Source organism: Anolis carolinensis, chromosome 6 (assembly GCF_035594765.1).
Source record: "Anolis carolinensis isolate JA03-04 chromosome 6, rAnoCar3.1.pri, whole genome shotgun sequence".
NCBI classification, from domain to species: Eukaryota; Metazoa; Chordata; class Lepidosauria; order Squamata; family Dactyloidae; genus Anolis; species Anolis carolinensis.
Window position 1 is genome coordinate 25799573 of NC_085846.1, and position 13896 is coordinate 25813468.

The following is a 13896-nucleotide window of genomic DNA, read 5'->3' on the forward strand; positions in this document are numbered from 1 at the left end:
TCCAGTTGAGCTCTCCCATGGCAATTTTGTGCTCATTTCCCTCACCTATCCTGGAGGGATTTTCTATGGTGCTAAACATTTCAGGTAATGAGGTGCACTTCTGAATTCTAGTTACTAGTGACTGGTTGTCATCTTACTGATTCAATTTGGTCTCCATTGTACCACAAGCTCTGTAAATTATATATCCAGTGCCTTCTGTGTTTACGCTTTGGAGGAAGTAAGATGTTGCCTTTTGACAGTTCTAACTGCAATAAATCAATTAGCCTCTAAGGTGCTATAAATTAATCCCAGGTGTCAGGAGGTTGCTAGGAGCAGTATCTGTCAGAAGATGGAGGCAACTCTGTATCATCTAACAAATGCTGATACTGTGTTGTGCAGTATAGAAATTAGAGACGTTGGGGGAAATGACATAGGAAGAAAGGGGGTGGACTCAGCTATTCTATCAAGGATGGTTCAGAGCATTGATCAGAGCAGGACTGGACAACATATGGGCCTCCAGATGCTTTTGGATTGCAATTCCCCAAGGAAGACAGGATGTTTCCTTACACTGAGTCAGACCATTGATCCAGCTAACCAGCAACTCCCTGGTTTTACTCATAGTTCTCTCCTAGCCCTTCCAAGTCCTCTGTTTGAAGATGTTCTCTGTTTCAAAGCCTGTCTAGTTGAAAGAACCATAAAAAGAATGAGCAGCCTATAGACAATATGCTGAAGCAACACAGTGAAATATATTTTATTTCTATTTCTAGTGTTGTTATTTCAAAATTTCCAGATAAATAAGCAAATTCAAAGACCCAGTCTGGTGTAGTGGTTTGAGCATCAGACAATGGCTCTAGAAACCAATCCCGACTCAGTGATGGAAACCCAGTGGTTGATTTTGGGTAAGTTACGCTCACTCAGCCTCACAAAGGCAAACCTCATCTGAACAAGTCTTGCTGATTAGAAAACTCCATGATAGTTTGTCTTAGGACCACCATGAGCTGGAAATGACTTAAAGGCACACAACAAAAAAGGGCACTTTTTACAGCAGTGGTTCCCAAACTTATTTGGCCTGCTGCCCGCTTTCCAGAAAAAATATTACTCAGTGCCCTGGAAATTAATTTTAAAATTTTAATAGCAATTAAACAGAAAGATATATGTACCTGTGGCCATCACTGCTCCCATGGATTACTTCAGCGCCCACTAGGGGGCGGTAGCACCCACTTTGGGAATCACTGCTTTACAGGATCTGGAAATGTTTGGACTACATCTTCCAGTTCCCTGAAATAGTGTGGTTACTGAAACAGAGGGGGACAATCAGGCTGAGATCCTATAGAACAGCATAATTCTGCTCGAGAGCTGCAGGTCCTTCTCTTCCAACCTCACATTTACTCAAAACTGGCTGAAACTGACTATTGTTGTGGAGGGGAAGCGATTCAGACCATGAAGTAGCTCAGTGGGAGGGAAAAAAGAAAGTGTGCTTATGAATGAAAAAACATCATCTGTAGCCCAGAGTAGCCATATCTTGATGGTCTGGATTGCCTCTTCTTTCCCTTCTTGTTCCAGTAGTAAGCAGCAACAGCATCTTGGGGCTTGACAGCTGATAGGGAAGATAATGTTTTGGGATATTGCAGTATGTGTGTGTGGGGGAGGGGAATAGCCCACTCTGTCCTGCCCACAAAAGGACACATTTTAGTTTGCTTGTGCATGCACATGTCACTAATACTAACAGGCTATAGAGTGCTGCTGTTGTGCTCAGTGACAGCCAAACACTTTCATTTCAGTATGTAAGTAAATCTGTTTTGGGTTTTAGTTCAAACTTTTAAGAAGCCATCAAAAGTGTTGAATTCTATCTCTAAAGCAGATTCAGCACTCTGGATAGCAGAGTGGATTCATCATCCTTTCACTGACATTGAAGTCAGTGGCTACAACTTGCACTTTTCCAAGCCTCCATGCAGTATTTATTCCAGACTGTTGTTGAAGTTGTAGAAGCAGAGCACTTAACTATGTATACCTTTGATCTAATCTGGTTTATGTTCTTATGCCTCCCCCCGAAATTGTATGGAATTAACTGATAACAGGATGATGCAGAGTTTTCTAAGTATGCCTATTTTCACTGATAATATTTTCTTGGCCAGTGTGGGGTATGATATGGCCACTGATATTATTAGCTATGGCATGCTTTTGTGTGTCTTTTTTAAAAAAAAGAAAATGTTATGTATATAGTTTATAAATGCTCACTGTATTATTTTTGCTTTAAATATGTCTAAAATGTACACATCCTTAACAGCAGACACATTTTAAAAGTAATTTTGATTTTTTTTCAATTGTGGGGGGGGGGGAGTATACTTCTTTAATTAAAGTTTCTAGTAGTAGATAAGTATAATGAAATAACAACAGAAACTTTAAGTGAGATTTACAACTCTGTGTTTTGGCAATGGCAGTAGTGCATGGCTGCTCAGGGACAAGATACTGTTGAGTTATCCAGGCAGAGGCCAAAAGAGGGCACTAGATAGTGAAAGGATAGTCCATTTTACAGGGAGGGGAGTTGAAGGAGGAAAACCATTTCCCCCGTTTTTGCTGGTTATTTCCCTCTCCCCCCCCCCCCCTTCCCATGTCATACACAAGAGTTGTTTCCACCATGACGACATGGGTGGTTGGAATAACAGGACATCAGAGGAAAATGATTTTATGCTTCCACCCCCCCCCCCCCCCCACCCATAAAATGGATTATCCTTCGCTATCTGGTGCCCTCTTTTGACCTCCGCCCAGATTATCCAATAGTACCCGGGAAAACAATAAAATTTGATATATAATTTGTATCCTTGTTATAACTTCCATTCTTCAATATGCCTATTTCTCCTTTATGGATGTTGGCAAAGTTTTGTTTTTGCTCTAACCAGTCAAGGCTGTAGAAAAATGGAAAAAAAAGTTGTAGGAAGAGAGAAATGTTTAGCTACATGCTTCACAACTGAAGTAATACACGTAGCCATCTAATGGGCATCTCTGTAAATCCATTAATTTCAAAGCCTAACATTAACTAGCTGACCAAATGTGTTTCCAGGGCTAAGCCACGTATCTTTTTCATTGTTTGTAAACATATACACAACACAGCCGAATGAATAATCTCCTTGTTAAATAGTAACATATGTCCTTGAAGTGGCACTGCAGTCTCTCCACCATACTATCAAGATGGGATATGTTAGTTAGCTATTATTAGCACAAAGAATGATAACACGGCACAAGTTGGGCTGATTTTGGGCCCTGATTCAGAAACTTGCATTGGATAGATTGCATTAGCTTTAGTTTCTTAGGTATGATTATCATGATTCTTCATGGGCAAGCATATGGCAACTAGTATATGGCATATGTTTTGTATCTCAAAAACTAGAGCTGATAGAGGAAAACAGGTACCATTTTTGGAATCAGCAGGTCAAATATACCCAGAAACATGTCTAACATCTGAGGTACCAAAGTGAAAAAGATACTTTTGTATAAGACAACTTCAAGGACAGGTTTGGGGCCAACATTATGATGTGGCCTTTGGATAAGTCGAGAGTAAACTTTGGAGTTCAGCACAGGGCTCCACCAGAGACAAAACAGAGAGGTTTGCTTCTTTCAGGTTATCCTTTCTTGTACTAAGCTCTTGGACTCTTGGAACCTTGTCAATACCAAGACAGCTTGAAAGAAGCACCCATCATCACCTCTGCTCTCTGCCCCACCATCACCAGTTTTTGAGAAAGTATTACCAAGGGCCAGAAGTGCTGCCACAGCAGATGGACATACCACACTGACTGTGTACAAATTGACCCAGGTTTTGGGAGGATCAATTTTTGACAAATAATTTTTGATTTATGCTCAAGTATATTATTATAAGGGACCCCGTGATGGCGCAGCGGGTTAAACCACTGAGCTGCTGAATTTCCTAATTCGAATCCAGGGAATGGGGTGAGCTCCTGCTGTTAAACCCAGCTTCTGCTAACCTAGCAGTTTGAAAACATGCCAATGTGAGTAAATCAATAGGTACCGCTCTAGCTGGAAGGTAACGGTGCTCCATGCAGTTATGCCGGCCACATGACCTTGGAGGTGTCTACGGACAACACTGGCTCTTTGGATTAGAAATGGAGATGAGCATCAACCCCCAGAGTCGGACATGACTAGACTTAATGTCAGGGGAAACCTTTACCTTTACTTATATTATTATTACATTTATGTTTATTATGTTATGCCACACTATTTTTCTCCACTAAGGGGACAATATATAGTATTTTTGTTGGTTTTTCTTTCTCCCATCTTCTCCTCTGAGCCTTGCTTTGAAATGGTAATTTATATCTGGTCCATGGGATAATGTGAAACTATTGTACCATGAATTTGGTGGGCACGACAAGAGAACCACGGCTTGGAAAGAACTGGCACAAGATGGCATTGCCTTGTACCAGGTTGGAATGTTGCTCAACTCAATTGAGCTTTATCTGTTCCTTCAAGCCTCCAGTTGTTTTGGAGGCCATTGCCAAGGATCCCTCACCAGTATGATCAGTGGTGAGAGACTGTGAGACCTGATATTCAAAACATCCGGAGGGCCAAAATTCACCCTTCAAGTATTCCAGCTGGCTTCAGGCAGAGCCCTTTTCCAATATCTACTTATCATTTATTTTAATAGGAAATCTTGAGGATTAAATCTGAGACTTTACCCCATTGTCAAATAGTGGGAGTGCCATTAGTACAGATGGGTAGACTCAAACAAGCAAGACACAACCCTTGCAAAGCCTAAGCAGGGCTGCTGACTCAGAAGTCTCATTATCATTTTTTTCTTGTGTTCCTTCTTTTTTTTCTTTTTTTTACTTAAGTCTACTCTAAAGCAAACTCATCATGGAAACTCACCATGGGTTTTCATGGAAAGATTAGTTTGGGGAAAGGGGTTACCATAGGGTTGTCATAATCAAAGTGAATTGACAATAGTTAACAACAAAAACGAAGTGCCATTAGAACAACTGGCAGGCTGTTAGGAATTGTGGGAGTTGAAGTCCAAAACACCTGCAGGGCCAAAGTTCGCCCATCCTTGCATGAAAGTGTAGTTTGTTTCTTTCTCACCCTCCTTTCCCTTTCTTGCTAAAACCAGATTAGCTTGAGTCAGATTCTGAAACATGCCACTGTTACTCTTCGTCATCTTTTGCTTTTTTGGAACAGCAGAATGCTGAAGAAGCATCCTGCATAGATCAAAAGCTTCTGTGTAGCTTCGAAAGATGGATAGCCCAATAACAGGCACTCTCCCATTTCTGCTCCATGCTTCCGTTTTCAGAGTGTATTATCCCAATGCCCCTCTGGCATGAGGGCGTTTTCCGGAAATTATGCACATTAGACTTTCTCTTGTGTGTGTGCACGAACTTGGGACTGAACATGTTGTGGAACATTTTAATTGAATATATCTTTCTGTACTCTTGGCACTTGAAGATATTTTGATTTCTGGAATATTTTTTTTAGTTTGGTAACATTTTCTGTTTATCATCTTGGTTGTACACTTTTGCAAGCACAGCCTGGGGAAGTTATTTGATATATTTTTTTACTACAACCCCACTTCCCACCTCAGTCCTAACCGTGCTGGCTGGAAGATTCTGCAAGATATAGTACAAAAAAAGTACTTTTTCTAGCCGCCTGAAATGAAAGACAAGAAGCTGACAAGATTGGTAGCTGGAATCTTAGTCCAAAATTGGCAACAGAAGACTATTGTCCACTAGATGTATCAAGGAGTTCAGTGTTCAGTCGTCTCTCCACATTTACAGTTTTGATTTTTGTGGATTTGATTGTTCATAGATATGGCTTAAATGTTATTTCTAGGAATCTCGGAGTCCTTCAGTGTGACTTTATCGTCAGTTTCCTTCAATCATGCTGTAGGACTTAAAGAGGATATATTTTTAGGAATTACTAGGTCCTCCAATGCGATTCTATGGTCACCTTCAAGCAGAAGGTGACCTTAGAGTTGTGCTGGAAGACCTAGAAATCCCTAGAGAAGTGTTATCTCCAGCAAAACATCCCAACAATTTCTTTATTCATGTTTTTTTTCCCACTTTCGTGGGCATCCTGTGTTCCTAATCCCAGTGAATGTGGAAGGCTGTCTCTAAATCAGGCATGGTCAAGCTCTGACCCTCCAGAGTATTTTGGACTACAACTCCGACAATTTCTTACAGCCTACTGTCTGTTAGAAATTGTGGGGATTGTAGTCCAAAACACCTGGAGGGCTGAAGTTTGCCCATGCCTGCTCTAGACTCTTAGACAATGCAGTTTTGTTCTAACAACTTGCCATCATCTTCTGTCCCACCCCAGTATCTACTCTCTGAATCAGTTGTCCGACTTTGTCTTACTCTGGGATTAGATACTTTACAGCAGTTGTTCTCAATCTTCCTAATGCCATTTAATGGGAACAATAGCTCTGGTATCTACCTCTCCCTGATTGTAACTGACACTACTTGCACTTTTTGGCCCAGTTCTTTTTGGAGCCAACCCAAGATTTTTATCATAGTATATTTATTGTATGTGACCTCATTTGTTTTATGATTTGTTTTATTGTTGATTGACTTGTTTTATTATTATATTTTTATATTGTCTGCTGCCTGGGCTTGGCCACATCTAAGCCACCCCAAATCCCTTCGGGAAGATGGGGCGGGGTATAAAAATAAAATTATTATTATTATTATTATTATTATTATTATTATTATTATTATTATTATTATTATTATTATTATTATTATGATCCCTTAATACAGTTCCTCATGTTGTGGTGGCCCCCAACCCAACCATAACATTATTTTCGTTGCTACTTCATAACTGTAGTTTTGCTACTGCTATGAATCGAAGTCTAAATATCTGATATGCAGGATGTATTTTCATTCACTGGACCAAATTTGGCACAAATACCCGATATGCCCAAATTTGAATACTGGTGGGGTTGGGAGGGGATTGATTTTGTCATTTGGGAGTTGTAGTTACTGGGATTTATAGTTCACCTACAATCAAAGAGCAATGAAACTGAACCAAACTTGGCACACAGAACTCCCATGATGAACAGAAAATACTGAAAGGGTTTGGTGGGCATTGTTCTTGAGTTTTGGAGATGTAGTTCACCTACATTCAGAGAACACTGTGGACTCAAACAATGATGGATCTGGACCAAACTTGGCACAAATACTCAATATGCCCAAATTTGAACACTGGTGGAGTTTGGGGGAAATAGTCCTTGACATTTGGGAGTTGCTGGGATTTATAGTTCACCTACAATCAAGAAGCCCCTTGAACCCCACCAACGATAGAATTGGGCCAAACTTCCCACACAGAACCCCCATGACCAACAGAAAATACTGGAGGGATTTGGGTTCCTAAGACCATCAGAAATATGTTTTCTGATGGTCTTTGGCGACCCCTCTGAAACCCCCTCGCGACCCACCCCCAGGAGTCCTGACCCCCAGGTTGAGAAATGCGGCTTTACAGGATCTCTTCAAGAAAGTTCCCCCTTTCCCATCCCACACTCAATTATGGTAGGAAACATGGCATCTTGAGCTTTTACCCCCAACATGGGAAGGAATGGATTCTACTCAGCTTCCTACAGCCAGAGACTGCTTGGGGAGACAGGCAGAGGAGTTACAGACAATGCTTAACGCATTTAAAAAGATAATAATAATAATAATAATAATAATAATAATAATAATAATAATAATAATAATAATAATAATAAAGTACTCATGATGCCAGGTTTAGCAACACTGGGAAACCATGCCCTCCTCTGTCTTTTCATGCCTTTTATGCTCAGGATGCCTTTCCAGAAAAACCTACATATCACTCACTAGCACTTCTCTTCAGCAAGTGCAGCTAAGTGGTTTTAGTCTCCAGGCTTAATGGTCTTTATACAACCACTCCCTCCGTGAGAGGACAATATATATTATTCCAATTACCGTAACGTCTAGTAAGTCAGACCTGCTGCATTTGTGAGCCATTCTGCTCCTTTTGCTGAAAGGATTATGGACTTCTGCCCCTAAGCTTTACCAAGACAACCACACTTCCCTCCATTGCTTGCCTCTTTTTCTTTCTTCGAGTACCATTTTCATAAAGACTTTGCACGGCTCTCCACATGAATATATAGGAATTAAATGGAACATCAAAAAAGTCTAAGTCATTCATATCCATTTTTTTTTTACTATTCTTGTCTTATTCTACTCTGTCTCCACCGCAGTCAAATAATTTTGAAAACTTTATACATGTGACTGTAGGATGCTCTGCACACAAACTCAGTGGTACTAGTTTTCAATATATATATTAAACAAAATAAAAAATACATATTAGAAACTCTTCTCCGAGTTCCTAAGGTGGCTTGCTTGTGATTATGAAGTACATAAAATTTTGCACACACTCTCTTCACATTCTCAGCTTGTGAGCATGTGAAGACTATTTAATTCATCTCAGAACTCACCCTTAAAATGGATACCAGAACTGAATCACAGCTTGGAAATGTTACTTTTTGAATTACAGTTTCCAGATTCCTCCATCATCATAGCTATGAACCTGAGGCTATAACCCCCAGAATCTCCTACCCAGTGACTATCTTGATTGGGGGATTCTGGGAGCTGTAATCCAAGTATGATATTTTCCAATTCTTTGCCTGTTTTCTATTGATCTCTTGGTATAATGTCAAGAAAGATGCCTGGTCATGGGAACTAGGATTTTCCTCTCAAACTCCTGCCATAATGCCAGATCTTGTGGTCAAGTCCTGACATCTGCTTCTTGCATTCAAACTCAAATGCCTATCATCCCCATAACCAACGGCCCATCTCTTACTGTGACATCCCTTCACTGTTTCCTTTCAACAGTGTTAAGATATTTGTTTTTCATATAAACTATATAGAAAAAGGAAGGTGATAGGAACAAAGGAAAGGCAGCCTCTAATCATATATAGATTTTCTTCACTGCCAAACTGCCCTAGTGTGTGCCTAAAGTTATGGGCAGAGATGCATGGTCCTCTGTTTAGCCTCTTTTGCACCTTAAACCAATCGAATCAGTGTGATTGCATGGTTAGAGTATTGGGAAGTAGGAAATCCAGATTCTGCTACCATGAGCATTGTCTAGGTGACCTTGGACCTTTCATTGTTTCTCAACCACCTTAGAGAGGAGAACTCTGAAAGCTCGTTCTAACAAAGGCAGGAAAAACTATAGCCAGTGAATAAAGTTCTCATCAGAAATTTCCTCCATCTTCATTTTCATGCTTGATCTCATCCCTGCTATAATGTTTTTGCTTGTCCTTTTATGCCAGCTCTCTGCACATGACAGCAGGTGGCTGCATTCTGGGACTTCTCAGTCGAAATATTGGGTGTAGTAGACATGACCATTCAAAACTTAAAGAAAATGTGCCACTGTGTTGTCGAAGGCTTTCAAGGCCGGAATCACTGGGTTGCTGTGAGTTTTCCAGACTGTATGGCCGTGTTTCAGAAGCATTCTCTCCTGAGGTTTTGCCCACATCTCTGGCAGGCATACCCAGAGGTTGTGAAGTCTGTTAGAAACTAGGCAAGTGAGGTTTATATATCTGTGGAATGTCCAGGGTGAGAGAAAGAACTCTTGTCTGAGGCAAGTGTGAATGTTGCAGTTGGCATGCTTGATTAGCATTTAATAGCTTTGCAGCTTCAAAGTCTGGCTGCTTCCTGCCTAGGGAAATCCTTTGTTGGGAGGTGTTAGCTGGCCCTGAGGATGTCTGCCATAGATGTGGGCAAAACATCAGGAGATAATGCTTCTGGAACATGATCATACAGTCCGGAAAACTCACAGCAACAAATGTGGTGATGGTTATTTTCTCTAAACTGCTTTCCTTCTGGTTAAACGCCAACATGAAAGCATTATTATTATTATTATTATTATTATTATTATTATTATTATTATTATTATTTCTATTCCACTTTATCACTCCCGTAGGATACTCAAATATGGGTAAAGAAATATTGGTAGGAATGTGGTCTCCACTTGCACTATAGATAATGAATACCTTTATCCTTCCTCTAATTGGATAACCATTCTGTTCTCCTTTTATCCCATAATGATAATGACACAATAGCAATAATGAAGATGACTTGGATCCATTCCCCAGCCCCTAGGGCACCTTTCCCAATTCTTGCAGAACTGTATGTGAGATTTTCAAGATATTGTAGAGTAATCTGTTAACTATGTGTTGTCAAAGGCTTTCATGGCTAGAATCACTGGGTTGCTGTGAGTTTTCCGGGCTGCATGGCTATGTTCCAGAAGCATTCTCTCATAATGTTTCACTCACATCTATGACAGGCATCCTCACAACCTCTGAGGATGCCTGCCATAGATGTGGGTGAAATGTCAGGAGAGAATGCTTCTGGAACATGGCCATACAGCTCGGGAAAACTCACAGCAACCCAATTTGTTAACACATGTGCTCCAAAGTTAAATCCTTTGAATACATTGGGACCAAAGTAAGTGTAAGGACTGTAGTCATAAATGAATCCCTCCCACAAGCCCTGGCACAGTTTGACTTAGTAGCTATTTTTTAAAAATTTGATTTCCATCCACCTTTCTTCTAAAATGGGAACTCCAGCTCACAACATTTCCACTGCCTTAAAGGGAGGCTGCTAGAAGAGACCCATTAAAGCAATTAGATTTGCTTCAGTGCTCTCTGGTCAATCAACAATAGATATCAGTGCTTGGTCAACTACTTAGTAGGGCTAACCAATATGATTCTGGCAGATTATAATTTTCAAAATGTCATTGCATTACAATATACAGTAGAGTCTCACTTATCCAAGCCTCGCTTATCCAAGCTTCTGGATTATCCAAGCCATTTTTGTAGTCAATGTTTTCAATATATCATGATATTTTGGTGCTAAATTCGTTAATACAGTAAATACAACATAACATTACTGCATATTGAACTACTTTTTCTTTCAAATTTGTGGAATAACATGGTGTTTTGGTGCTTAATTTGTAAAATCATAACCTAATTTGATGTTTAATAGGCTTTTCCTTAATCCCTCCTTATTATCCAAGATATTCGCTTATCCAAGCTTCTACCGGCCCAGTTAGCTTGGATAAGTGAGACTCTACTGTATTAAAAAAATCTGTCTGGTATTGCTGCTAAAAACATGGTGTCCTGGCTTCAAGACCAGATTTGAAATTCCCACTCAGCTCTAGAAACCCATTAGATGACTTTGAACAAGTCACACTCTCAGCCTCCCTGGAAGGAGAAGGTAAACCACCTCGGAAGAAATCCTGCCAAGAAATCCCTGTTAGAGATCCGCTTTGGGGCCAGCATTGGTCGGAAACAGCAGCATCCAAGTATTACTAGTTTTAGAAAAGGAGACTGCTAGAAGTGGAAGCCTCAAACACACTCCCTCGGGTCTCTCAATCCTTATAGTGTCTTTGAGGAAGGATGCTATTATATAGAAGTGTGAGGTGTGGTGATGCCCTCTTCATGTTCTTCTTGGGGAGACTCACCCACCCACCCTTCGCCCCTCCTGCATCATCCACACTGGCCCCTCCGCCCCTCCCCGGTTTTCTCTCGCTCTCCCTCACAGGAACCAGAGAGACGGAGCAGGATCTGTCACTCCCCTCAACCCCACTTTCTGCAAAAAAAGTTCACCCATGAACCATGCACACACACCCCCTCCAAAAACCCAGGAGCCAACGATGTCCTGAGCGCCCTGGCATCCAAGAAGAAGTGGTAGAGTGAAGAAACAGGGGTGGTAGAGTTAAGGGAGAAGGTGGAAGAAGAAGAAGAAGAAGAAGAAGAAGAAGAAGAAGAAGAGGAGGAGGAGGAGGAGGAGGAGGAGGAAGAAGAAGAAGAAGAAGAAGAAGAAGAAGAAGAAGAAGAAGAAGAAGAAGAAGAAGAAGAAGAAGAAGAAGAAGAAGCAACAGCAGCAGCAGAAGCAGAAGCGTGGTAGAGTGAGGAAGAGGAGGAGGGGAGGGGAGAAGAAGAAGAAGAAACCGGGGTGGTAGGCTTAGAAGGAGGAGAGGGGGAGAAAGAAGAGAAGAAGAAGAAAACTGGTGGTAGAGTGAGGAGAAGAGGAGGAAGATGAAGAGGAAGAAGAGAGAAAAAGAAGAGGTAGAGTGAGGAGAAGGAGGAGGGAGGAGGAAGCAAAAGAAACGGGTGGGAGACTTAGATGAAGGACAGGAGGAGGAGGAAGAGAAGAAGAAGAAAACGGGTGGTAGAGTGAGGAAGAGAAGAGGAGGAGGAAGAAGCAGAAACAGAAGAAACGGGTGATAGAGTTAGGAGGAGGAGAGGAGGAGGAAGAAAGGGGGTGATAGAGTTGAGGAGGAGGAGAAGTAGCATTAGTAGTGGTGATGGAGGAGGGAGGAGGAGGAGAAAGGAGAAGAGGAGGAAGGAGAAGTAGCTGTGGTGGAGGGAGGAGGAGGAGGAAGAACAAGAAGGAGTAATAGTAGTGGTAGAAGAGGAAGAAGACGAAGTAGTGGTGGTGGTGTTAGAAGGAGAAGGAAGAGGAGGAGAAGTAGAAAAGGAGAGGAGACATGAGAACAACAACAACAGCAACAACAACAACAACAACATACTTCCTAAAAAAAAAAAAACATCATTCCCCCCAGGGCTTTCCAAAGCCTTCCGCAACAAACATCACTCAGAAACGGGGTGCTGAGGTGCACGATTTGCGTCCCTCCCAGACTCGCCCCCTTTCCTGTGCTTCTCCCCCCAGGAGAGAGAGAGAGCGGGGTGTCCAGAACCAGGGCTCCACTCACCGCGGCCAGCAGCAAGAAGCCCAGGAAGAGCGCGAGCCGGTGCTGGTCCTGCTGGCGCTGCTTCTTTTCCTGCTCCATGGCCGTGGTTCCTAGAGGGAAGCCGAGCGGAGACAGAAGAAGGAGAAGAGGACGAAAGCCAGAAGGGAAGCCGGGGCGGGACTCTTCCTCTGCATGCCCCCTTGGAGCGCCTTGGGCTCCGCTTTCGGGGCGCCTCGGAGTCCGGAGCCCGCCGCCGCCGCCGCCGCCGCCTTTTCAGCAGTTGCTGAAACTGAGAGCCAGCCCGGACAGCACCTGCTTTCTGTAACTGGGAAGCTCAGCCCCCTTTTTTTGTATTATTCCGATTACTATTATGATGATTATTAAAGCGATCAATGCTCTCCACCCACTGGCTGGGTGGCTTCAAATCCACGCCACGGAGAGCGGGGAGCGCCTCCCCTTTTCTCCTCGTCAGCGAGAGCTTCCCCAAGGCGCACACGCCGCCCAAAGAAGGCACCCGCCTTTCCTCGCATTTCAACGGGACTCCTAAGTATATATTATCTCAGAGGTTCATTCCAAAAGGTGGGAAAGCGTCCAGGCTGGGCGCTCGCTTTCAAGGTGTCGAAGCCGCTTCTAATACAGTCTCACAAAGCTGGGATGCTACGGCATGGGTGGCTGAGAGAGTGACGCCTTTCCTTTTGGAGGGCTCAGTGGTCTAAAGCCTCATGGCTTGAAGGTTGGGTTGCTGACCTGAAAGCTGCCAGGTTCGAATCCCACCGGGGGAGAGTGCAGGTGAGCTCCCTCTATCAGCTCCAGCTCCATGCGGGGACATGAGAGAAGCCTCCCACAAGGATGGTAAAAACATCAAAACCTCCTGGTGTCCCCTGGGCAACGTCCTTGCAGACGGCCAATTCTCTCAACCAGAAGCGACTCAAGTTGCTCCTGACACGGAAAAAAATGTGCATTTAAAATATTGTGAATACTTACCTTCAGGCTGTGTGTATAAGGGAAATAAATGTCATGTTAAAACTTGAGTCCCCTCAAGATCCTACATTATGTATATGCAAAGCAGAAGCCAATTAAGTGCCTCATCACACCACAGCATGGGTCCACTTTAAATCCGATTTCTGCCTTCTGCAGAATTCTGGGGTTTGTAGTTTCGTGAGGCCCAGGACCCGTCTGGCTGTCTGTTTAAAGACC

General features: G+C 42.5%; 1 protein-coding gene across 1 annotated transcript in view; it reads right to left on the reverse strand.

Moving 5' to 3' along the window:
* The window catches only part of ngfr (nerve growth factor receptor), a 73904-nt gene extending 60785 nt beyond the window's left edge, over window positions 1-13119 (reverse strand). Inside the window, exon 1 of the mRNA XM_008113512.3 lies at window positions 12721-13119. Within this exon, the coding sequence (XP_008111719.2) occupies window positions 12721-12798 (78 nt within the window). The 5' untranslated portion in view covers window positions 12799-13119. The remainder of the gene's footprint in view (window positions 1-12720) is intronic.
* Window positions 13120-13896: the final 777 nt, after the last annotated feature.